Source organism: Myiozetetes cayanensis, unplaced genomic scaffold (assembly GCF_022539395.1).
Source record: "Myiozetetes cayanensis isolate MyiCay16 unplaced genomic scaffold, myiCay2020 scf2-11, whole genome shotgun sequence".
Classification (NCBI taxonomy): Eukaryota; Metazoa; Chordata; class Aves; order Passeriformes; family Tyrannidae; genus Myiozetetes; species Myiozetetes cayanensis.
Window position 1 is genome coordinate 69275681 of NW_026087411.1, and position 26273 is coordinate 69301953.

Here is a 26273-nt window from a genome sequence, read left to right on the forward strand (position 1 = left end):
TTCTGACTGATACTGGTTGAAAACTTTCCATTTGAATGACTTTTGCTTAAGTTAAATCTCTACAAAATTGAAATTCTCTTCAAGAAAGAAGCTTGTCAGCTAGGCTGATGTGAATCCACAGCCTACAGATTTTACACTCTGGAGCAGCTTCCAAGTATGCTGTCTCAGATGGCACATTCACAAGGCACTCCAGCTCCAGTCCCATTTAGACTTCTTAAGCTGCCCAGGTTTTTGCATCATGAATTCAGAAAATATTTTGAAAAGGTGAAAATAATATGTTGTTAAATATCTTTAATAAAAATTTGTGGGGTTTTGCCCAGGAAACTTAATAGGGGCTTTTCAAAATAGTTTCTTTTGAAATGAAAATTCTCTATTGAATTAGAATTGCCTTTTCCAGTTTTGGTTCAAATGGACAACCAGGCAATTTTGCTTTATGCTAAGTTTTAACCTGTTGAAATGCTTAAACAAAGGAAAAATGTTTGTAAACCTAATATGGTTTACAAATAATAGTAATTTTTGCATACAGAACAGACACTTATTTCATCTCAAACAAGATAGGTTGTTAGGTAAATCCAATTAATGAACATTAATGAAATATAGAGAGAGGGAGCTAAAATCAGTGTTAAATAAATGTGGATTGTGAGGTCGTTTTTGCAAGTTTGTTTGACTTTTTAAAGAAAAACATTTGTTCCTTCAATGATATTCTTCCTTTAATTTATTACAACCTTTATCAGAAAAATATACCAAAGGGAGCACTAAAGAAAGATGCAGAATTGCAGAAGTAGGATATAATATCTCTAGCTAAGAAAACTGTAAAGTCTGCTCCGTTTGGGGTTTGCACTGCATTGAGATTTTTTGCAGTATGGAAATTAGTAACTTATTGTCCCTTTCCCAGGGGCTTTGCAACTTGGCAAAAATAACCTGATAAATTTGTGTTAATTTGTGCACATAAAAAGTAATAACATAATCATGGAAACAACTTGACATAATAACAGAAACTAAATATGACTTTTTTTCCAAATTACACTGTTAGTAGAGGATGCATTTGGCTAAAACAGTTCTTCATCAAATTTTATCAAATTAGTATATTAACTGTAAAATGAGTATTCCTTATTTCTTTTTTTTAATAATTACAGTTGTTGTGCCAGCAATTAATAGCAAAATATGGGTCCAATATGAACATTTTGTACATCTTAGGGAATGCAGGCTTCTTGATTATTGAAAATACACTGCCTTTGATCTGTGATTTGTATTGATTTTAAAATTAATCTGGTAAACTTTTTGATTTAGAAATCAAAGAGAAATCAAGGGAAATTCTCTTTTTGTGATTGTTCTAGTACATAAATGTCATTCTATTCATATTGAAACAATATTTCACTTAGCAGTAGAAAATACTGAACAGCTAAAAAGGTTGAGTTTTTTATAATGAGAGAGCAAACCAAGATCCTAAAACTTATCTTTATGAAACATTCTCTAGAACTGCATTCAGAAGAACTGGTGTTTGATTCTTTCTCAGCATAATTGTGTAGTATTGCTTAAAATGACTACTGTGCTGAAGTTATGATTTAATCTTTTATTTGATTCCTATTAATTAGGGAAGTGCTTTAAAAAAATCTGTATTATTAGAAATACCAGAGATAACTGCTGACCACCCAGAAGTTCAAGCGATGGTAGAAGAAGCCATGAAAAGTGCATTGGTCTCTGAAGATACACTGTCACCTCAAATATATGCTGAAGTACTGGAGGAAGCTATTGCAGAGGTAAGACTACAAGCACTATATAGTTAAGCCTTTTTTTCCTAAGAGCAACTTTAAACAATTTATACATTATCAATAAGTTCCTAATTTTTCTGTTTGAAAGATCAGTTTAGTTTGTAACACAATGCCTGGAAGCCTACATACAACTGAGGAGAGACTGAGCAGGATCATGAAAGACAAATCTATTGAGGACTATTTTAAATATGTGTATATACACATACACAAACTGTTTCTGTCTTGCAAATTACCTGGGCTACAAATTGTTAAAGGCTGGGAGAATTATCTAAAGGATCACTGTGTGCCCTATTCTTACATTCTTAGTCACTATTAAAGAGCTCAACGCCAGATAAAAGAGTTTGAAAAGAATTATTTATGAAGGTTTATCCAAGAATCTTGAATTGTTTTAATTTTGTTCCATTGCTTGTAACTATTGAAATTGGAATCTAAATTCTTTATAGAGAACTTAAAAATCATTATCACAGTTACCTTTTCTCGTTTAAAAAGCTTTTAATTTTCATTCAGAAAATGTCTTATTTTTTTACTGACCTGAAGTGACAAAAAGGAAAAAATCATAACATTGAGAAAATTATTTTGTGTTGTGCAGTCTTTTTTGTACAGCTGACAGACTTAGTCTTTTTATATCACTGAACCTGACATTTTGTAACAGCTCATGAAGAAGAACAAAGACAGGTTTCCTGGTGCTCCAGAGAAAGGAGGATGGGTAGTGGATAACTACCCTCTGTCAGTAGATCACTGGTCAGCTTTATCAGAAAAACAACTCCTACCTGACGCTGTTGTCTGTCTGAAGCATACAGAAAAAGATGGTTAGTAAATGCATATGAGTGCAATTCAATCTTTTCTCTTTTTTTCCGTGTTGATATCTGTATATAAAGCAAACTTAGGAGAAAAACTACTCTTTATGTTCCATTTATAAAGCTTCAGAGGTCTAGAGAAGAAATAAATCAGTGAATCAACAATATTACCCCAAAATTCTTACAATTTGAACTAAGAGAATTAGACAGAATTGTACTTTCAGATTATTGCATTCTGTGTCTGGCTGGCCACCAGCTTGCGATGTGGCTCTCTGTCAAATTTCCCTGTGCATTGGTTTCCCCATTTGCAAAATCATGTATGAAATTTCTGTGCTGGAAAGAAAAGGGGGAGAGAAACACTTGTATGTAGGTGTATCCTGTTCTCCATCCAGGAATCAAAATAAAAGAGTAACTTCTTACCCAAATTGATACAATAGCTTAGTATCCATGAATCAGAGGAAAGGATTTTTCCTTTATTGTTTCAAGCAGGAAGGAAGGTTGGTATCAGGCATGAATAACTGAACAGATTCATATACTGTTTGACGTTTTGCCTGCCAAATCATGTCTTAATGGATTATGTCTGCCTAATTCATACCACACCGCAAGTTTAAGTGACCTTTGGGAATGTTTGGTCAGTGCCTGTCCAACCCAGTCCATTATCAAAAGGTCTTCCAGTGGCAGAAACTTCCATTCAAGAGAGGCATGATGGGTCTATTCATATGTAGTTCAAGAAAGCTCAGTAACTGCCCAACATTGGAATCAATGCAGAGAGCTTTTCAAAACCTTGTTCCTGAATATAAAAATCAACCTGAGCACATGAAGGTTATACGGTTTACTCAGAACAGATTTCTTATTTAAAAAAAAAAGCTTTTCAGAAGCATGTCAGCTGATCAGCTAATCATCCTCACAACTCAGGTACCCTATCTAAACTACTTAGTCACGTAGCTTTGTGAAATTTTGTAACACCTTAAACATCTCAACCAAAAGTCTTTCAATGTGCTTGGAGCTCATATACAGACCAAATACAGAGTGAACGTTTCTGTGAGAAAGTTCTAGATCCAGTGTTTGTCAGAAAATTGTGTTTGCTATACCCATCATTCAAGACCTCATCTCAGATAATTTCAGAATGAACATAAGGGCAAATTACATTTTGATGCCTCATCTCTGCAGAAGAATACCAAGAATGAGTTACTTAAAGGTGGCTTTATGAGCTACATTCTTTTAAATTCCCTTCAGTTACCCTTTGTTTTTCAAAAATACATTTAATTGAAAGTATTGGTTTAAAGTATAAACCCTTCACACAGAATTGTCATCGCTTCAAATCAACACCAATGTTTCTAACAGTTAAGTGACATCTTTCTCACAGTTAAAATTTAGATAAAAATACATTCTATGTTAGTTGATGACAGTGCTCATGTGAGATATGGGAAGAACAAGTATGAGTAAAGTGAGGTAAAAGAGACAATAATAATGTCTGCTGTAGCCTTTGGCTAAAAGTGTAGCTTTTTGCTTATGGATACACTTACTTGAATTTAACTATTTTGTTTCATTTTGTTAATTTTATTTTTTCTTTTTATTTGGGCAATTGTGTTAACTCTTTGTTTGATTCCCACTAATTTCTGTCATTTAAATAACCATGTAGTTGTGGAGTTTACATTTTCACAGTATTTGAGTCATTACTTCATAAACTATTCCCTGAACAAGTCTAAACTGTTTTAAGTCCAAGGAAGAAAATGGATTTTAGCCACACAGCTATATATCATAATCTATTTGCCAAGGTAACTAAGTCAGTAGAGTTCCTAGTCAGAACAGCATATTCTTCATTTCTGTCAACCAGCTGTAGTAGTAGAGATATGTACATTATTTATATTCTATCTAAATGTTTTTCTTCATAGTTTATTTCTTCATAGTTTTCTTTGTACACATGCAAACAATATAAATGTTGGAGTAACGTGTGATATATGGAAATATAAAACAAATCCTTTCAGTTGTCTGCCCTTACAGCCTTCATCATAACCTTCCAGTATCCCAGACTCAGTTTACTAGGTGCTTGAAATTGAAAACAAAGCTCTAAAACCATAGAAATCAACAGTATAATAACATTTCAGCAGTATATATGCCTTTTGTTGACTTTAAAAAGAAGTAAGAAAGTTGTCTATATTATATAGTTTTACTCAGATGCCTAAAACTCATTACTGTATGCAGACCATACTTAGCAAATAGGAATGAAAATAATTCTATTATTTAGCTTTGATTTTACCTATATATAACAAGGTCTAAGTCATAAAAGTACTGTAAGACAGACTGAATATGATAACATGCTTTTAATTTTAATGATGTAACATTTCACCTACTCTCTGAAAGAAATACTCTAGCTTTGTAGGGTTCTTTAAATTACATAGAAGCTCTTTAAAAAACCCACATTGTAACTTTTTATAGTTCCTAATAAAACACACAGCTCTTCTCCAAAATTAATGAGTTCTATATTATTAGCTATAAAGGGTCTTACGAAGATACTCTATCATCAGTGTCTCAAACAACAAAGTGCATCTTAGTTTTGAATATCTAAATAATTTGATGTATCTAAATAAGTGATCTGAGTAGATCAAAAGAACATTTATTAATGATAGAAGTAATAATGTCATGTACACACTTGTGCTCTTAACACGTGTTAAGTCCTCGTTCAGAGAAAATCATGTTTTCCTACGCCTACATTTTATTTCAATAATCAAACACTGACTCACCGAAACACTTCAGTCATGCTGCTCTTCAGCTGACATCTGTTTCATTTCTCATGTAGTGCCATCAGCACATTGCTGCAGCTTTTCTCCCATGTGATATGTCTTTACACCAATATAAATGAATGATATATTCACAGTTTTGGTAGTTTGTTTGGGGTTTTTTTTTATATGTAACAGTTATGGTATAAAAGTGATTAATCAGAAAAATACTCCAGAGTCCAAATCATACTCTTTTGATCTCTCATATATGAGATCATCTGGGAATGGCTCAAAGCTGCACCAGGAGAGGTTTAGACTGGACTTTAGGAAGCCTTTCTTTAATGAGAAGGTGGTCAAACACTGGAACAGGCTTCTTACAGATATAGTTGATGCCCGAAGCCTGTCAGCATTAAAGGAGCATTTAGGCAATTCCATTAATAATATGTTTTAACTTTTGGTCAGCCCTGAATTGCTCAGGCAGTTGATGAGCAGCAGATGACCATTGTAGGTCCCTTCCAACTGAAATAGTTCTATTCTATATAAATAGATTCACATTTTAATAATTGCAATTTTTTTAACCTCAGTGGGACCTGGAATTGCCTGAGGACTGAACATATTCAAATTTATAATATTGTTTGTGTTTAAAAGGAAAAAGTGGTTCTACTAATGTCTTAATGAGAGTGAAAGTACATAGAGAAGGAGACTTCATGTAAATGTAACAAATGTATTTAAATGAGTAAAGAAGGTAAGTTCAATGCTGCAGAGTCTATTGATGGTAGACAAATCAATTTATGTGGTAACTCTTGCTTGTAGTGTCTAGCTGAAAATTAAAGCCTCACATCTTGTTTTCATGTTTCTTGACACAACTTTTCTGAGCCTAAATTATTTTTAGGAATTTGTTACTGTAGTTAACCAGTTTTGCAGAAGCTTTGCATGAATATGTATTTATTTATACTAGGAGACAGTTATATCACTTCATGAGAATATAATTCAGGCATTGTAAAAGAGTTACCAGCTTCAAGTAGATCTGTGGGTTCATTCCAGTCTTCCTGAAGTAAAATTTGTCATATTCCTTTCCTGCCACATTTCTGCCAGAGATTACTCCTTTTCTATAAGAAACTCCACTGGAGCACACAAGTCTATGCTTCACTAGCTCAGGGTGGTGTGTTAGTACAACCCCATCTTCCCTTGATGTCTCTTCTGCTGCTCTTGGTATTTGGGCAGTTCTTGCCAAAAATAAATGGGTAGCTGGGGCTGGTAATTCCAGCCATCATCTCTTACGCTTGTCTTTCACAGCTGTTAACATCAATTAGCTATAAGCTCTTTAATAATGATTCCAATCCCCCCTTTCCCATATTACAGATGGTGGAGGGTCGAATTAATACGCATCTCTTAGGCTTTTATTTTATGTTCTTGCTTTTTTATTCGTATCATCGTGTTAAAATCAGTGAGATAACTGAAACAACAAGAGAAAAAAATAATAAACCTGTTCATGATAGGACATTTCCTCTTTAGTCTTTGAAGAGAAATGCTTTTTGGAATCAATTGTTATTATAAAATTGATGCTTTTCGGAATCAATTGTAATTATAACATTTACCAGGCAGATAATGTGTACTTAGTCCTACAGCCTCTAAATATATTTGCTTTGTTTTTCTTGAATGGCTTTCAACCTGATTTGTGTTTTTTTTCCTACCTCTAACTGGAGGCTTTTCAATGAGAAAGTTTGGACAAGGACAGTTAATTAAACTGCAGACAAGAGATAAAAAATTACTTGTTCTGTAAACTTCAAAGCAAGCTCTAGTGATATTAACTTCACAGTTTGTTCAGTCTTTGAGGAAAACTGCATGATCTTCAAAGCCAATTTCTGCCCTCCTGCATAAACCAGATGTGATAATTACATTTTAGTACCTGTAATCACAGCATTCTAGGCAGAAAAAATTCAAAATTTGAATCAGAGAGGTTAAGAACAACTTTCTCAAATCCCAAATACCTTCAGTTCTTAAATTCTTTTAGTCTCTCTTTCAGAGGAATAAAGGCTAAGGAATATTGATGTAGAACAACTGTGCAATTCTTTGCAGAAAAAAAAAGAACAAAAGCATATGATTAGAGCTATCAGTCTCTCTGAAAACTCTTGTCACTTTCTAAACATAATAAGAAGAAGGACACTGTAATTTACTTTGCTTAATGTCTGTCCATCTGTCCTCCTTTACTGTATCCAACACCAATCTTGTAAATGCAATAGAAACATAAGCTAATGAAAAGATATCCAAAATCCTATAGCAGCTTTCTATCAAAAAACCCTTTGAAGGCAACTCGTCTTTAAGTCTGGTTTAGGTTTTAAATATAAACATTGTAGCTTTTATCTACTAGGATTTTTAGAATATTTTAAAGTGCAAAACAGAAGTAAATCCAGTACAAACCATTTTATTTTAATAGCAAGTTGTTAAATATACACATTTCTGTGCATTAGAATCAACTTAATCTGTAAGCCAAAGTTTTCTTTCCAAATACCATAAATTGGTACACACCATATAAGTTTGTCTATTAAGTACATTGCACTGTAATATGCTTAAAATTATTTGGCAGTATATATTTATAAGTCAGTAATGAAAAGTCTGTGTAAACAAACTATGTGGTCTGTTTCAAAAAGACAACAGAAAATATGTTCATAATGAAATACGTATCAGTTCCAAGAAATGGAAGTGTAACTGTTATCCTACATTTTGTGTTTCTCTTTATTTTGATACTTAAACTCTAATGAAGAAGATATGCTAGCTTCTGGTATTTCTATCTCAGCTTTGGTAGGGTTTCAGAGAGGAGGAAAGAAGGATTTTTTTAATCTTTTTTGTTGCTGAATATGGACTGAGGGCAGAAAATATTATATCTAATACTATCAGAACACTGGGGAAGAAAGACATTAAAGCCTCTCCTTCCCCAGCAATTCACTTAGAGAATGTGGAGGCAGAAAACCTTTGAGGATTGTTTGTCTCTATGGTAACTATGCTCAGTAATAGCAAAGAAGACAGAGAAAAAGAGTATGAGAGGTAGCCATATAGGCATTACCTATGAAAGGCCAAGATTTAAGTCTAGAAAGGATTGTTTCCTATCACCTCTGTGATAAGGAAATGAAATTATGAACAACACTGTTAGATAGATCACCAACTTCTCAGAAAGCAAATTGTTTACATTTTTATATAATTTATTTTTAAACCATTACTGTCTTTTCAAGTGTTTTTCTTGACTGTGTTTTTAATGTCTTTAAAAATATCTTCTCACCATAAATAATCTCTCCAAGCAGAATTATTATAATTTATACCTAATGATGAAGGTACAGCTGCCTTACATAAAAATATTTCCTTTTTTTTTCGGTACCTGAGACCCAGTTTGAAACAAACTAAATGCCAGGGAGGCAACATTTTTGTCATAATAAGGTTCAAATACCTGAACCAAAACCAAATAAGGTTTGGGTTGTCTGATTTTTAGGTTATCCCTTTTCCCTAGGAATGTAAACCTTTTCTCTTTTGTTACTTCTCCCCTCTTCTGAGGGAAAATTTTCTCCAATTCACTTAGGCCTAGGTAATCTATTTAAAAACTCTGTAAGTATGCAGTAATTGCTAATGGATATGTTTCCTCAAACAAAAAAACCTCCCAGATAGAGGTAATCTGATGGAATTATGTGCCTACAGTAGCAAAACAAAGCTGGATCACATGCTGGTCCATCATTTGCTAAATATCATATCAGGAGAGGTGTGCTTCTGAGATAAAGTTTCTAATGGGAAACATTCTGTTGAGTGGATTTGTTAGCATACTCAGCATTTGAGGCTGGATGTGGCACTGAGTGCCATGATCTAGTAATCACAGTGGGGTTGGATCAAGGGTTGGACTTGATCTCAGAGGTCTCTTCCAACCCAGTTAATTCTATGATTTTATGATTCTATGATTCTGTCTCAGATGATGCCAAATATTCATTTAAATCCATTATTCTGCCTTAATATTTCCAAAGTTTCATGACCTACTCAGAACTGAGAGGTTTTTAAAGTGCTGAACTATAAGAGATGATCTGTTGAAAGCTGGATCCAGACAGCCCTCATCCCTGTCTTCCATGTGTTACTGCTGTGAATAGGGCTGTGGTTCACAAGGCAGCACATGTGATTTCTACAGTGTGACTGTGCCAGGGATAACATGTACAACAAGCTGTTAGTGTAACCTAGTTATTAATGTATCCTTTGCTTATTTTCTTAAAATCTATATTCCTAATGGAATCATCATTACATATTGCATTAGAGCTGCCCAAATTTAAGCAGGTTTTACCTGGCTACATCTCTGTCTCATTTGGAATACATCACTGCAGAATGCAACATAATTAATGGTACCATTTACACAACGTGTTTTTTTAAAGCACATAAAAAGGTATTTTCACTTTCCTCTTTAAAATCACATCAAGAGAAAAATGTCACTGCAGAGGATAATATATATAATGATATACATAGGATAAAAGTGTAGTTTAGTAAGATGTAAATGTTCATAAACATTTCAAGAAAAAAATACTTTTTAATTCAAGGTCAGACTATTTGAAATTTGCCAGGTGTTTCTGCTTAATGACATGCCCTTTTGCACTTTTAGTTTATGTTTAGACTACTAATCATTCAAACAGGAGGAAGGTTAGCCACTGTGGCATCAGTCTGACAGCTGTGTTCTTCAAGCTTTAAAAAAAGGGGAAAAGGCATTTAAGTATTCTTTGTTATTAAAGATCGCAAAAATACATAACAAAATGCTTATTTGTTAATATAAGTTTTGCAGTTCACCTTGGGGGCAACCTGTCAGACACTGTGAGGGCAAACTGCTCCCGAAGGAACAGAGAGCTGGCGGTGGAGTGTGGTAGCATAGCCAGGAGCAGGGTAGCTCTGGCCCTCGGCTCTAGCAGCTCCCTGGGGATAGCAACAAGCTGAGGCCAGGCTAGGATGTCAGCCTGTGGTTGGCCCAGCTTTTCAGAGCCCATGGCCAGGCAGGGCTGTCAGGAGCTGCAGGCTGGCCCAGCAGCAGCATTGCTGGGGCAGTGGCTGATGGCCCCGAGGGCTGACATGGAGTCCTGGGCAGGTTGGGGGAGCCCCAGGGGCTGGATGGGGACAGCCAGGCCCAGGGCTGCCCTCAGGTCCCTGAGCCAGCATATGAATTGCTATAGACTGCCCGACTAATTTCAAATCTCAGTTTATCATATATATAGTAAAGGTAATTTGAGAGAATAAAAGTTTCAGCCTCAAAAGTAGAAGAATGAAATTATTAAAAGCACTGAAGTATTTGGATATTTAGTATTGGAGGACTACACATTGAGATCCAGAGCCATAAGAAGATGTAGACGTTGCAGTACCCAAAACTGCTGTACTACCTTTTAAGTGCCTGACTTCATATATGGACTACAGAGCTGTAGAAATAGGCATAACAGGTAGCAAATTAGCAAGGGGCCAACCCTAGTGAGACATTAAGGGATGTCAAAAGGAGGCATGTATTTGAAATCCTACATATTTTTAAATTTGGCCAATTACAAAAGAATGGAAATCCTTAACTTTGCCTCTTTGGCAATTAAAACCCTGGAGGCAGAGCACTGGCTTGCTTTCTTCTAGAGACAGTAGTGGCACTGCCCTTTGATACAATAGCTTCATGGATAGCTTAGCCATCAAAGTCAGAAAAATATTACATAAGTTCCTTGCCCTGCAGGCACTCAGATATCCCAGTTATTTCAGCTGATGCTTCAGTCAGTAGCATTTCAGACAAAAATTAGGCAGCATCTCTACTCTGACCATTATGTTTAGTCTTGTTTCCTGCCAAATCTTGTTGGTACCTAATCACTGAAATCCAGCTGCATTGTACTTAGCATTTTTTGATATGGCTCTGTTATGGAAAACTAAATGTGTCATTTGTGCATTTCAACAATCTCCTAGGAGGAAATACTAGTTTTCTTAATGATGAAAACTGTAACAGGGCAGTCTAACTTTTCATTAGCCATAAAAATTTTTTGGTTTTTCAGGTTAGGACAAGCTCAAAATGAATATTACAGTGCTGCAATCTGACATAGTGAGTGTTGGCCTGCTTAATGTAGGGAGTAACCATAAAACATTGAGATTTTAATACTTTAGGGGTTTGTATTTTTAAGAAAGTAGTCAAAGCTTTTAACATACAAGGCATTTCATAAGACTCTCATTTTTAGTAATACCTCTCCTTTGTATGTATTGGAAGTTATATAAGGAAAAATAGTAGTAATGATCCTTTGATTTTTAAAAAAATCATTTAAGGTCATTGGAATAGACTGCATATGTTGTTATTTGTGTCAAAATCTGTTCCTGCTCTTTCAAACTCAAGACAGAAACACCAAGAGAATGGGAAAATTATAGCAAAATAGAAAATCACTCCATCTGCTGCTGAAGGTTTTTTGCATCTTCATTTCTGGCAAGGGACAAACACAACTCTCACTATGTTCCAGCAAACTTATAGTAATATCAGACCATTGAAGTCATTGTTCTCAACTGCTTTTCTGTCTGTTAGCTTGAAGGCATTGATGTCAGACTTGTTAAACAGAACACAAAAGAAAAAATGGTAAGAAAAAGAAGAAAATCAGAGTTGAAAAATATTTATATGAGTGCAGGAAGTGGGAATAACAGCAACATCACCACACTCTTGCCTACCACTATAATCCAGTGGAAGACCACTCCACTCCACTGCTCTTCCTTGTGGAGGTGGTCAGGATACAGGGATAGGCCTTTGACCCTGCCAACATTTCTGGTGTAGATGGACCTTCATCCACATTATCTACTGACTGGCCTTCCACAACTAGGTCTCTGGCTGTGGGATGTGCCAGTGCCTGTCACTGGTAACACTCTTTCTCGGAGTCCCTGATGCAACCTTTCCACCTCCTCTTGCAGCTCGGCCACCAGGCTGAGCACTTAATACACCTGTTTGCACCTCACAGAGCTGTTCTCATGTAACCAGTGCCAGGGCTTTGTCTGGGTTACTATATCCATGCTGGTGAGTGCAGAGGACATAGCTTTCTACCCAGTGGTCATTGTAGCTAAGCTCCAAGAGGGTGATGACCACCAACTGAACTCACCTCTTGAGCTCGTGGGGGGACTGTGCCCCCCTGTGTGCCCTGCCACACAAACTGCTGCACAAACTCCTGTGCCATGCCCCAGCTGATGCACCATGCTCTGTTTGCAGTGCTCCTGGTTGCTTGGTTTCCTAGGCTGCTTTTTGGGGGTGTGACTTGCCTCATTTGTTAGTTATGGTTAGAGGCATCATAGATTATCTTCAGTTGGAAGGGACCCACAATGATCATTGAGAGTCCCTGCACAGAACAGTCCCACAGTTGTAATTGATTTAAGAACTCTTACACTGCATGATTTAGTGTTTTAGCTCACTGCTTTGCCTTTATTAATTTAGGATTTCAGTCTTCTACCATCCTTCATATCCTTGATATTTAAAACGGCCTTCTCTTTTAGTCCTTTCTTTTACCTTTTTCCTCTAAATTTTCTATTTCCTCTGTGATTTTGCTGTGTGCTGTACTTTGCATAAATGAAGATTTAATTCATTAATATCTGTATATTGAGATCTAATGCCATAGAGAAATAACACCTAGTAGTATTATATTTCTAGTCCTGTAAAGAGAACTTGCTCAGCTTGAAAACGAATAAATACCTAATACAACCTGAACACTCCACAACAGCTTCAGTAACTGAACCTGAACCAGGTCAGAACACGAGGTTGCTTCCTTGCAGTGTTTGTTAGTTTTCCTGCTCTTTATTTTTTCTATACTTGCATGAGGCATGACTGTATGGATAGCCTGTCAAAAGCTGTTATCATTAAATCATCACTTTTAAATTAATGTATTCTATATTATATTTCTTTGCAGAAAGAGTCATTATATTTATCTGAGAGACAATTTAAATAACCATATGGTTAAGCAATCTGACCTCGTTTATTTTCCTGGAGAAGGAAACATCAGTATATGCAACATCAACATAGTTAAATTGGGAGTTTACAAAGTGTCTTTGTAAAATGCTAAATATAATAATTCATAAATACGGGAAAGAAGAAACTTTAAAAAAATATGCCACCATATTTGAGCAAAATAAAAATAATCCTAAAGCATAATGATAATTTTTAAATGTAAAACATTTTAGAGAAGCATTGCATATTATATGATTTGATTTTCAGAAATCACGCTACCCAAGTTTGCAGAGGATGCTTTTCCAGATACACAAGAAATGGATGCAATTAAAAAGAAGATTGAACTTTTCATGCATGATTGGCAAACAGTGGAATCAGAAATCAAGAACTCACCTCTAGTCCAGGTTGTTGTTCTAGAGATCACAGAGCAAACTCCAGAAAGTCTGCTCAATCAAACAGTGCTGGTTATGGAAAGTAAGTAATACTGTTTATGTGATTTGCACTTAAACTGACGAGAGGGATTTTGGAGAGCTTATGTGATGAATAAATTGGGTGTTAGGCTACACTCAGTTTGATATTACTAATGTGAAATGGCTCATGCTGTGTTCTGTGGGTCAGCTGAGAAGCATAATAGCAGCCTTTAAGATATAGGAAAAGGGAGGAATATGTATATTTGAAATATATATATATAGAGAGAGAGAGATAGACTATGCAAATATGTACATAATAGCTCCCTAAACATTCTGACAGCACATTTTCCCAGTTACTTGGTCTGTCTGTTCATGTCAGGATACTGGTTTGAGAAATGGATAGATATCGAAGTTCACTTATGTACAATATTCATTAGGTTAATGAAATTTCAGGGTGTGTACTAATCTAACTGCACAGACTGTATTTCAAGACTGAATTTTACACTGATTTTTTTTTTTTTCTGCAAAGTACATTCCTTCACTCGTGTGCTCAAATCTCTTAGAATTTTGAGCACTGGATAAATAATATTAATACTACGTTTTTCCTATCATTACTACAATGCAAGTATTTTATTAACCATAACATCTATTGTGCTGGCTTTGTAATCAAATAAAATTTGAGTTATGATTTTTCGCACCAAATAACAACAACAACAACAAAACAAAAACAAACAAACAAAACCAACCAACTTGGTGAAAACAGTAATGGCCCTATCTGCATGTGCTTGTATAATACTTGTAATACAAGTTCCCATTGAAAATACCAATTTACTTCAACCAAAAACAACCAGTAGAATTTTCATTTTTGGAGGAGGCAATTTCCTAATTACTACATCTGGGGAGAACATTTTGTTCTACGAGTAGAAGAAATGCAATATACAGTTGGCTTTATTTCCTTTCACATATGCACTTACTTTTATGGACAAAGAGGCACAAACAAATGAAAAGTATTGAAACAGGAAAAAACCTAACCTTTTCAGAACCTTTTAAGTATCACGGTTGGGAATTATCTGCTGAAGACTTAGCAGAGGAAGCAGAAGATCTGGCTGCTGAAGAGGAAAATGAGGTAGATGAAGAAGAAGTTGAAGAAGAGGAAGAGGAAAATGAAGAAGTAAGCATGCCAGCTTTATCTATTTATGCTTTTATTGTAACTCGTTTATTTTCAGTTTGAACATAACCCCAGAGAAGTCATATTCTGTATGATCCAATATAAGCCTTCTTACAGAATAAACACTAGCATATGCTTCAAGAGCACTTTCATTATATTTCTATGTCTTGGCTGCAGTAGTTTTACTGCAGCAAGAAGCTTAAATACCTGCCATGCTAATAGAGAGAATGAATGTACCTAGTTTTGCCAGATGGCAAAGAGGGGTTTTATTAAAGAAAGAAAAGTGAACTTTGATTTCTATCAGCTAACAGTGATCTGTGAGCCATCATGTAAACATCAGAAGATGCAGAGTCCTAATGTGCAATCCCCTGTTTCATCTCAGCTATTGATAATTTTCACACACCGACTTTAATGAAATTAGAGGTCTACCTTTGCCTTTCTTTTATTTTAATCCTATATTGGAAGATTCCCATCCTCAAATTTCACAGTACAGGATATCCATATACTGTAGTAAAGCAGTATTGAATAGATTTTTTAGAAATTAATTTTATTGGATAAGTAATCTGACTTTATAACACCAGCTCTCATTGTCCTTTATGAAGAGGTCTACATTTAGAAGCAAGAGAAAACCAGTTTCAAGAACACAGTAGGAAAAGGTTTTACTATAGATACTTCTACCCTAGTTTTGGTCTTCAACAGCTAACTATGATATTATAATTTCAAATTTAAAATGGTAACTCTGTTCTCAGTAATTCTCTTGGATAGTTTGTTGTCTGACTCAGAATCTAAAAAGTGTGTATTTTCATAGATTTATTTTTGGCTTACAAACTACTTTGAGAATGCAATCCTCATTCAATCCTCAGTTAATGTATTTGGCATTACTTTATCTGATCTACGTGTTCTACTTAATCTCAGTAAACTACTGAATTCTAACAGTTTTTGAAAATTTTCATATTTTCAGGATGAAGAAACAATTAAGCAAAAGAAAAGGCACATGGGAGATACAAAACACTTTTGTCCAGTCAGTTTGAAAGAGCACTTTGTCCTCCACCCTGGACTCCAGGAAAATGCAGCTAAATATAAAGAAAATATTTATTACTTTTCAACCTCTGAGTATAGAGATAAATTTCTGAAGAATCCTGAAGAATATGTGGCTCACAATGAACCGATACAAGTGAGAATCTGAATAATTATTTAAAGTAGATAATAGCAGATTAAAATCACTATTTTCCATTCCCATTTAGAATTGTTTATTATTGCTGATTTTTTTTTCTAGGTAACAATATATTAGGCAAGTCCTTGAAGGAAATATAGACATATGGTTTCCCTAGTGACTTTTTAGTGTACATTTAAATTAACACATTGAATTAATTATTCAAATATAGCAGAAAAGAGGAGGATTATAAAGACAATAAGCTTAAAATGTGATTAACAGATCACACATATTAGGGGGCTTTTTATTCTCTTTTCATTTCTTTTTTTTTGTAAGTGGAAGAAGGGTAAAAGAAGGGAAGATTTACCAGAATTCTCTAATGAATTTTCATTTTTACTTTCTGACATCCACTGTCATAGCGTATTCATTCAGTGTTTCCAGAAAGCAGGTAGTCTGTTTGGAACAGCAATAGAAAGTGTGGAAAAATTAAAATGCAAAATTATGGACTGTTTTTGGCATTTTTTTAATGATACTTTGGAAGTTAAAATTAGTAGGGGATGCATTGTGTATGCTCCAAAATGTTACAGAATATTCAATTTTTTTCCTATAGGCTCCTCCTTTACGGGTGTGTTTACTTGGGACTCATGGAGCAGGTAAAACTACTTGTGCACGACGGGTAGCTGAGAAATTAGGCATTTTTCATATTCAGTTTGAAGAATATCTACAGGAATTGATCTTACCCAAAACTAGAAAGAAAGTTGGGCCCCAATTTGATGAAGAAGATGACAATAAAATACCAATTCTATCAGAGGAACTAGAAGACTTCTCTCAGACTAAAACTGAGACAGAAAAAAGCAAACAGGTAATAATAGTCTTTTTTATGTTCATACACAAAATAACCATTTTCAGGCCTGAATAGGAATTTCCTATAAAATTATAAATCCCCATCTCGTAGACGGTGTAATTTTCCCGAAGAACAAACGTTTACATCAATGTTTATCAGAGGAGAATGGTAGCTTTTATTAGGCAGTGATATGTTGTGGGGAAAAAACCCACAAGCTTTTAATGCAAAGGAATTCTTCTTTAGACAGCAATGGATTTATGTGGTCAAGTTTCAACACACGTACACAGCATATAAATATTTCAAGAAATGGGTAGAATAAAGAAACTGAAAACTACTTCCTAGACAATAGAAATAAGGATTTATCCAAATCTCAAAGCTTCAAGAAGAAACGAGTTTCTGCATTACATTTTAAGAGCCTTTCTTTTTGTTGTTTGCTCCTGATACCTGCCACATTCCCTCAAGTTACTAGCTAGTCATCAAAAATCTTCAGACATTTCCTACTATAGGATTTAAGGAAGTATGCAGGAGAGGAAGCAGGCTGCAGAGGAGGGGCATACAGAAACAACATTCAAGCACAGTGTTAGGAAGATGAGCAGTCCATTGAAGTGTAAATAGCGAGGGATCTGAAGGGTAACCAGAAAAATTTCTGCAGAACAACAATAGTGAAAGAAGGATCTAGAAAATATAAGTCTGCCACCTGGGCAGGTGACCTTTCAATACCGAAAAGGCTGAGATGCCCAATGCCTTTTTTTGCAGTGATCTGTGGCCTTCTAGGTCTCTGTGTCTAATAGGAAAGCATGGGTAAAAAGTGATACTACTCACTACAGAAGAGGATCAAATTTGGGATCATTTACGTAAACTGGACATATACAGGTCAATGGAGTGCATTCAGAGGTGCTGAGGAAGCTGCCAAAAGTGCATTCAAGGCCACTCTGTTTTCTCTTGAAAAGCGGAGCAGGTCCCTGTTAACTGGGAGGTAGTATTCTGATGCAGTAACACAAGAGCAGGTAACACAAAGTACAGATCAGAATTACGGATGTCAGAACAAAAATTCAGGTTTTCATCAGTTGAAATTTGGCAAATGAGTTTACAACTTGGTCATCATAGCCAAAAATATGGCAAGTGTTCCTGGCACTAATGGTTATGGCTGACTGTCACTCAGCTTTATTTTTTTGGTGTCAGTATGTCTGATACCAAGGCACTTCTGTTAGTAATTTTTCTTTGTCATCTTTATATCTGCAGGTAAACAATCTTTTACATTAGTATTTTTTTTCTCATATTTCTTGTAAAGTAGTTTATCTGATGGCATGACCTAAGCACAACTGATGCAGTTTCAGTTCAGTTTAGAAATACATTCATTGGTCCATGCACAAAACTCTAGGGGACAGTTTCCAAGACTATGAACTCCCCAAGCATTTCTCTGAGTATGACTACCACTGGACTGTCTGACTGTCCTGTTTTTTTGCAGAGCCACCACCTCTCCAAAATTTATTTAATTCCATTTGTATCATTCTCTTTCACTTTGGCACAAGACACTAGAAGTGTATCTATCAAAGCTTAAGGTAATGTCAGGTATAACATTCAAAGCAAGACCACTAAAGGCAAAGAAAACATACCATGCAGTCTGGCAAGTTTAGCAAAAAGATATTGTCCTGGTTGTTTTAATATATGTCAGCCAAAGCCTTCACAACATTGACAGGTCTGGGGGCCAGCCTTGTCCTTCCAATCCCCGCTAAGTGGGATGTTCTCTTTTCTGTACCTGCAATATACGTCTTGTGTTTCTTTTCTTTTAGTAGATACAAATGCCATTCCAACAGCTCATTGGCAGTGACATCAGTGATACATTTTTATATCTGTTTTACTGTTTTCTTCCACTTCACACATTTCTTTCAAGATGTCTCCATATCACAGATCTGGCTACCACTTTGTTTTCTTGGGTATCTTCTGTCATACAAACATCTTTTAATATATATGCTGTCTCAGGCACTAGAGAAACTATTACTCACACACACACACTACATTAAACCTGTGACTTCCAACATATTCTCAAGTTCTTTTGGCTACATTATCAGAATAAATGTCATCATCTTATTCAGACATGGCCTTGCAGCAAGCAGCTCCCTACCTTCATTTTGAGGGTTCCTGAGTCACTATGGATCAGTATTTTCTTCTGTGAATATTACCATGAAGAAAATAACATAGCAGGTCAGGAACAGTGATATTTTCTGACTTTAATATTGTATTTTATTCAGTCTTCTTGTAAAAAATATGTTTTTAATATCATGATTTATGTAAACTAATCCAGAGGCACCAATCTGTACCCTCTTTTCATTCTTTTTTACCACAGTCTGTGTCAGGAAGCCATTCTATGAGACCTGCATCCTCAGCCAAATCAATCTTACGGTGTTATATATTTGAGAAAAAAAACCCAACAGTTTTTCACCAGAATTTAATAACTAGGTTTGGTATTTGAATGCTCTGTACTTGATGAGTCATTAATATCACTATGGTTCTGTAGAACAGTGCTATCTGTCTGGTATCTGTTCCTGTGCCTGTACCCAGTAACCTTACATATCCTTTAACGTATTTTTTTGGATTGCATTAGAAGATAAGAGTTGCTTTTGAAAGATGAAAAAACATTCTGATTTAGTGCAGATAGTCTTCCAGCATAAGAACATGTATCACTAATTGGAAAACTTCTTGTAGGCAAGTAGGAGACACTATGCTCATTTCAGTTTCTATTCCTCTGAATTGAGTATATGTTTAATTAAATACTTAAGTTTTGTGCTTGGTTTTAGGTTTTATTAAAACTCATATAGCAGCAATTGCCCGAAATCTATGGCCTGACCTAAAATATATAATGTAGTATGGTGAAATGTGGGAAATGAATTTGTTTCTGAGAGTTTAAGTCAAATGAAGACAGTACCTTACTTAGCCAAAAACCAATAAATGTGTCAAGTAGATATTTCTTTCTTTCTGGTTTTTGTTTGTTTGTTTGTTCTCTTGGGGTATGTTTTTCATTTTCTGGGTGATTTTCTTTACATAAAGGAAGAGGTGTTAACGGATGAGGAAGAGGCAATCAAGGCAAATCTAGTTAGTAAGGAACTGCCTCCAGAAGTCCTTGATAACATTGTTCTTGATTGGTGGAAGAAAGAGCCATTCCGGTAACTGCAATTAGATTCTCTCTTTCTTTAAATAATCTTAGGAAGTATATCATCCATTTGGTCCACAATTGTAAAATCCCAGAGATTATTTCAATGCTTTTGTACTTTTTATGAGTTATGGCCTACCTCTCAGTCTTGGTTATGTTGTACTATTTTGATTGATATTTTGACAGTAATATCATGTCTCATATGCTGTACACAGTTCTAGACAAGCACACTTGAATTGGATTAAATCTCCTAAATAGCTGGGTAGTTTTCATGGGCTTACAGGATAAATATGTAAACAAACCTTTTATATTTTCATGTAGTTTTTATCCTGCCAGACCACACATAGGGGACATTTTCCAAATGGTGTAAAAACAAGGACACCAGTTTTAGGAAAAAAAGAACGCACCAAGACTAAAAATTACCCAGCATTACACATAATGTGGATTATATTGTATTATATCACATTGCAATACATTACATTAGACTATACTATTCTATACTATACTATACTATACTATACTATACTATACTACACTGCGCTACACTCTTCTTTCACACAGCATCCAGGGCTACCTATTATTCTTCCCTCCACTCCTTGTAGCTTCTTTGGTTTTTTGCAGCTTACAACGTATCCTATTTAGATCTAAAGTAATAAAAATGAGTATTCACTTCTTATCAATGCACATTCAGTCTTACATAACTACTCATCTAATTTGAAACTGTAAGAGGTACAACAAGCCATTGAGCTTTCCAGACATATCTGACTTGGGTTTAATATCTGCAGGAAGACAGACTTAAGTCACGCTGAATAGCAAATTTCTAATGCTATACTAGAGGAGAAATTGTGAGGCATTTCTGAAACATAAATTTTCAGGCACAAGATTTCTTTGGCAGTTGTTACCCAAATAATGTTTGGGGCAACTTCTGGTTTTTTGAGAGCAGTACCTAAGAAATATTAGTTTTAGAGTTACACAAGCAAGTCTGAAGACACAATTTATTTGGTTCTCTTAAGTTCTTTTAAAATAGAACTTTGCACATTAAAACCTTGGAAGAAATTAATTTGTAAGTACATAATTAAAATACATACTGAAATATCAGTTTTACATTGTAAAAAGAGTGGAGCTGAAAGCATTCTTTTCATTTTACTCTTAATATATGCATTTAATATGGGAGGCCTTTGGGTTTTTTTCAAAATAATTACATGTTCATTATGTTGCACTTTAAACTACACTGTGTAATGATAAATATCTCACTTTTCCAATTAGGTCCACAGGCTTTATACTGGATGGTTTCCCTCGTACTGTAGATGAAGCCAAATATTTGTCAGAACGAGGACTCTGTCCTGATGTTGCAGTTTATATTCAAGTAGAAGACAGTGACATTCTTGACCGTCTTTTTCCTCCACGTCTGAAAAAATGGAAAGACAAACGGCAGAAAAAAAGGGAATATAAAATGAAGCTGAAGGACCTGAAAGCAAAAATGAGGGTTAGTTTTCAGACCTACATCTTTTTTTTTTTTTTTTTTTGGTAATTTCAATGGCAGAGGTCTAAATATAGATTTTAAAACTCCCAAAGCTGTGAAGAGCACACAGAGTAACAGATATGGGAGCCAGGAGATGCAGTCCAACACATTCATAGCATTCCCAGGCTTACCATAGGAACGAAAAAAAATTTAGAGCTCCTTTCCTCTTTTGTGCAATTAGTTTATGAAGAAGTTGAGGCACTTTGCAGCCCAAGAGAAGTAGCTGTGCTGCCAGACAAATGGCAGTCTGACAGAATGCCAGACAACTGGAAAATCCTGGACAAAAGGGAGTGAACATGGCCATAAAAAATCAAATACAGAGCTCATGCACTGTAATGTTGTTGCATCCCAGATTCCCTGAGCATGTGCTGTTTTGTTGATCAGCATCTCCCACAGGTTGACTTCACAGGTACTGTATGGTGTGTGTGTGTGTGTGTGGTGTGTGTGTGTGTTTCCATCTATGATACTCTGCACGGAAATGTAATATCTCTAAGCCGCATTCTAGTGCTTCTGTGGCTGCACAGTCTCCCATTCAAACAACGCTGCATCTACTATCGATAAAGTTACAAATTACTTGAAGTAACCTGAGGCCTCTGTGCAGACATTTACAATTGGCACATGTAATATATTCAAGGTTCCTAACTTTCTATAAAAGTGAGATAAAGTACTTCACATGTACTATCAGAAAAGGTCTGAAGATAAGTTACTACAGAGCAGCTGAAACATAGGAAGTTAGGACAATGGACTTTGGAACAAGACTCATACAGTACCATTAACATCCCTAAACTGTTAAAGGGAACAGCACACATTTAATACTGTCTTCAGTCACCCCTTTGCCAAATAACAGAAATCACCTATAAGTTTAGGAACTCTATAGTTTACCAATAAAAATATTACTATATTTTCAGTGTGATAAGAACACAGTATTCTTTTCCCCCTCTAATCTCAATCTCAAAAGTTGCCAAATTAATTTTACTAAAATTAAGTTACATGTTTGCTTAGTAGAGAGGTATATCGGGTCTGCAAAATTTCAAACTGTAGGTAGTATGTTTTAAGATTAGAACCAGCTGGAAACAGAATTTCAAGGTGGAAAGAACAATGTTAAATACAGGCCACATTACCAATTCTCGGAGAGCTTCTATTAGCAAATATCAGTCTTCTTACCTCCTTTTTTCATTAACAGAATGAGAAGATTGCTAAAAGAAGGGAAGAACTTTTAGCAGAACGGAAACAAAAGAAGCAGGAGGTAAGAAAACAAGCTAATAAGGAAGATTTTAGATAGATAGAATTGTTTGCATTCATACCTTAGAAATTTTTAGTCAAAGACTTCAGGACAATGTAGAATAGAAAAAATGGGATAGACTGCGAGAAACTTCTCCTTTCAAAACTAATTAATATGATGTTTTAATTTGTTGTAAAAACTATTGATTCATGAGGACTAAAAACAATTTTAAAAGAATTCTCAATATGTGCTCCAAGTCAGCAAAATACTTATGAGTGTGTTCAATGAATCTAATTGGTGGCCAAAAGAGTAGCCCCATTAACTGGAATTAGTACCCTGTCAAATCCATGGTCAATACAGATTAGGACTGCACCAGAATTTCTGCCCAAAGTCAATTACATAGTATATTTGTAAATGTATTAATGTACTACCTGACTGCTCAAGATATTCTGTCAGCTACACTTTCAGTAAACACGCTTGTTTAAAACGAAGTCCTGTCAAACTACAATACCATGTATGAAAAAAACCCACCTCTTAAAAAAACTGCAGTTTTGACAATGCTTCACTGTATGCACAGCACAATACCCCTGCATTTTCTTCTGAAATAAGATTCTAGGATCTACTAGATTTTTGCTTACGATAAAGGTTACCCCAAAATGAGGGTTTTTTAAATTAAGGATTTTTCTAATTAAAAAGGAGACAAGAATGCCGTATATTCCTTCATCTGTACCAGAGACATGAAACAACAAAATATTTTGCCTTTATAGGCTCTAGCAAATACAGAGAATTTTGAAGCCACTGAGGAGGAAGATGAGAATGAAAATGAAGAAATTGAAGCTATACTTAAAGAAGAGTTTTTAGAAGAAGAAGAAGAAGAAGCAGAAGAAGAAGAAGATGAAGAAGATGTTGCTGAACGCATGCAAAATGAAATTGCAGAAAAGTTTGACTCAGAAGTAGAGAGATTACAAAGTGTACAGGTACTGATACCACTGCTTCACATGATGCAAGAAGAATTTTCATGTTTATTTATCACATTTAAAAGTTATAGTGCTTAAACAATTGTGCTGCTGTACTCATGATCTAAATATGTGAGCAAGATGGAAGGCTGTACTGATAAGGCATAGACTTTAATGAGTATGTCATTTATATGACTAATACCGTAGGGGGGGAAAAGAAAATGTTTGGTTAGGCCTACCCAGTCTTGGTGTCCTTATTTCCTTTTTGATAGGTCAGTTGATAAAGGCAACTAAACTAGAGAGTTACAAATATATGAACAGTATTTGAAAATAATTTTTGAGACAAAATTCTTACTAGACAGCTCTATTTTTTAATACAGTTCCTAGTAACATAATTTTCTTGAAATCAGTTACCTATGGTGAGGTAACCTCATCTAATGTTAGACTTCTGCCATGATAATGCCACATCTAAAGCAGTGAGCAAATGGGTGACCTTTGTTTAGTATGTAGTAAGTATCTTCAGGAAGAAACTAATCGTGATCCAGATTCTACCCACTGATCAGAGAGAAAGTTTACAAAAGCAAATAATAATATAATATTGTAATTGTGTGATCCTTAATACAGACTAGGTAGTTTAAACTTCAGTGGGCAGGAAGTCCAATTCTCATCTCAAACAAAATTTTGCTGATTTATGGTGACTGACAACATGCTCAAGAAATCCTTGATAGTTGACAGAAAATCTTGCTGTCAGTCTTTATTATAAATCTGATTGTGTTTATGATGCTAATATTTCATTATGTTTTCATAACCAGGAAGAACTTGAAAAATTATTAATACCACCAATTGAGATCAATGGAGGACGGAAGCCTCACGTCGTGTGCTACCAAGTGTATAGCAAACTGAGATCTCTAACAGAAAACCGTGAAAGCATTTTTGAGAAATGTTACCCAATCAGTTTGCCACTTGCAGAGAAGATGCTATTTCTCTCATATAAATTTCCAAGTTCTTTTGGTCAGTGGGATCCAATAAAGGTAATATTCTTAAATGGCTGAAGAATATTTTCAAGAGGTAACACTTTTTAAAAATGTATTCTACATTAAAAAGATGTTATGAGACAATAGCAATTAACACCAGAACTATTGAATGAAAACTACATTACTGAATCAAAATGACACCACTGAATAAACAAAAAATACAGCAAGCATTAATAATAAAAGGTGTCTTTTCAGTGTTGCAGCTAATTTAAGGCTGAGAGGCATTTAGTGAAATTTGTTACACTATCGTTGGTGGCACAATTAAAGGTGGTATTGAAACAGAAAGAAATGCCTATCTCTTAATGATACACAAACCACAGGACAACAGAGGAGGTCTTAGAGCCTTCCAGAAGTGGTGAAACAAATTGAAAGGCTTTGGAGTATAAATTTATAAGAAGCCACACACACACACGTTGCCACCAACCCTAGCAGTGGTGAAAAAGTAAACAAAAACGTTAGATGTATGTAATTCATCAGCAATAATTCTTTCTTGTGAAAATTTACAAATTCTGAAAAGCAACAAATATATTTCCATAGTATTTTACTAGAGATCTGGAAAATTGAAGTCAGAAAGTACTCATGTCTATCCCCAAAAGTGGGCCGATACAGTTTTATAGGTAGGAAGTGAAATGTTAGCAGGTAATTTCTGTGGTTTAATGGAAGAAATAAAAACAGGTTGGACTGTGAATAAATCAAAAAGAGAAAGGAAGATTCATAAAAAAAAGTCCAGTGAACACCATATTGAGAGCAAAAATGGCCTGAGAGAAACATACTTCATTTTACTATGCCAATTAATCAAGCAACTTTTAATCGCTTTTGTATAGTCATCATGTTGAGTCTTCACCTCTTCTAGATCATGTTTGTCTTTCTTTAACAGTTGAAGCAGCATCTTCATTCTTTTTCATGGCTGCATCAAACTGGCATCTAATAATCTAGGGACATATTAATAGAAGCAGGTATTTCTGCTCTTCTGTCATTTGCAACTACTGAACCAGTTTATGTGTTTAATTCTAATTAGTCCCTACACTCTAGTCCTTGCACTTGGTTCTATCAGATTTCACTACATTTTTGTCATTCCATTTCTCCAGTTCACTCTTTTATTCTATACAGTGTTTCTTGCCAATAAAAAAAGTACAATTCAGTCAGAAGAAAGAAGTCATAGGAAGCTATTAGATAAAATCAGAGTTGTGTGCTGACAGTGAAAATGTACAAGCTGGTAATAATGAAAGGGAAATAGGATCATTTTATGGATATTTCAGGATATAATAGAAATTATGAAACTGATTACAGAATGGAAGTTTTGGGGTAGAAAGGCAGATAAGAATATATGCCAATTACTTTTAGATTAAATCTGGGGGGGAAAGGAAGTAGTAATGTGACTGATTAGATAAGCAGAGAATAAAAATGATGAGCTGAGGGAAGAATGGAAACAGATATGCAGTAGAACAGACTCATGACATCTCATAAATTGAGGGCAAGGATTCTGAAATGACTTCATGCAGGAATAGGAACCTAAGAATATGAGAAGAGTCTGGCAAGGCAATGCCACGCAGTAGAAGAGTCCCATCTCTTACTGTAATAACCA

The 26273-nt window shown here is 35.1% G+C and overlaps 1 protein-coding gene across 1 annotated transcript in view; it reads left to right on the top strand.

Annotated features, from left to right (window-relative positions):
* The window catches only part of AK9 (adenylate kinase 9), a 59013-nt gene that overhangs the window by 20642 nt on the left and 12098 nt on the right, over positions 1–26273 (top strand). The window contains exons 14-24 of the mRNA XM_050315860.1: positions 1627–1760; positions 2425–2581; positions 13496–13702; positions 14679–14809; positions 15768–15980; positions 16570–16821; positions 19852–19967; positions 21221–21440; positions 22660–22722; positions 23466–23675; positions 24467–24685. Coding sequence (XP_050171817.1) covers positions 1627–1760; positions 2425–2581; positions 13496–13702; positions 14679–14809; positions 15768–15980; positions 16570–16821; positions 19852–19967; positions 21221–21440; positions 22660–22722; positions 23466–23675; positions 24467–24685 — 1922 coding nt within the window. The remainder of the gene's footprint in view (positions 1–1626; positions 1761–2424; positions 2582–13495; positions 13703–14678; positions 14810–15767; positions 15981–16569; positions 16822–19851; positions 19968–21220; positions 21441–22659; positions 22723–23465; positions 23676–24466; positions 24686–26273) is intronic.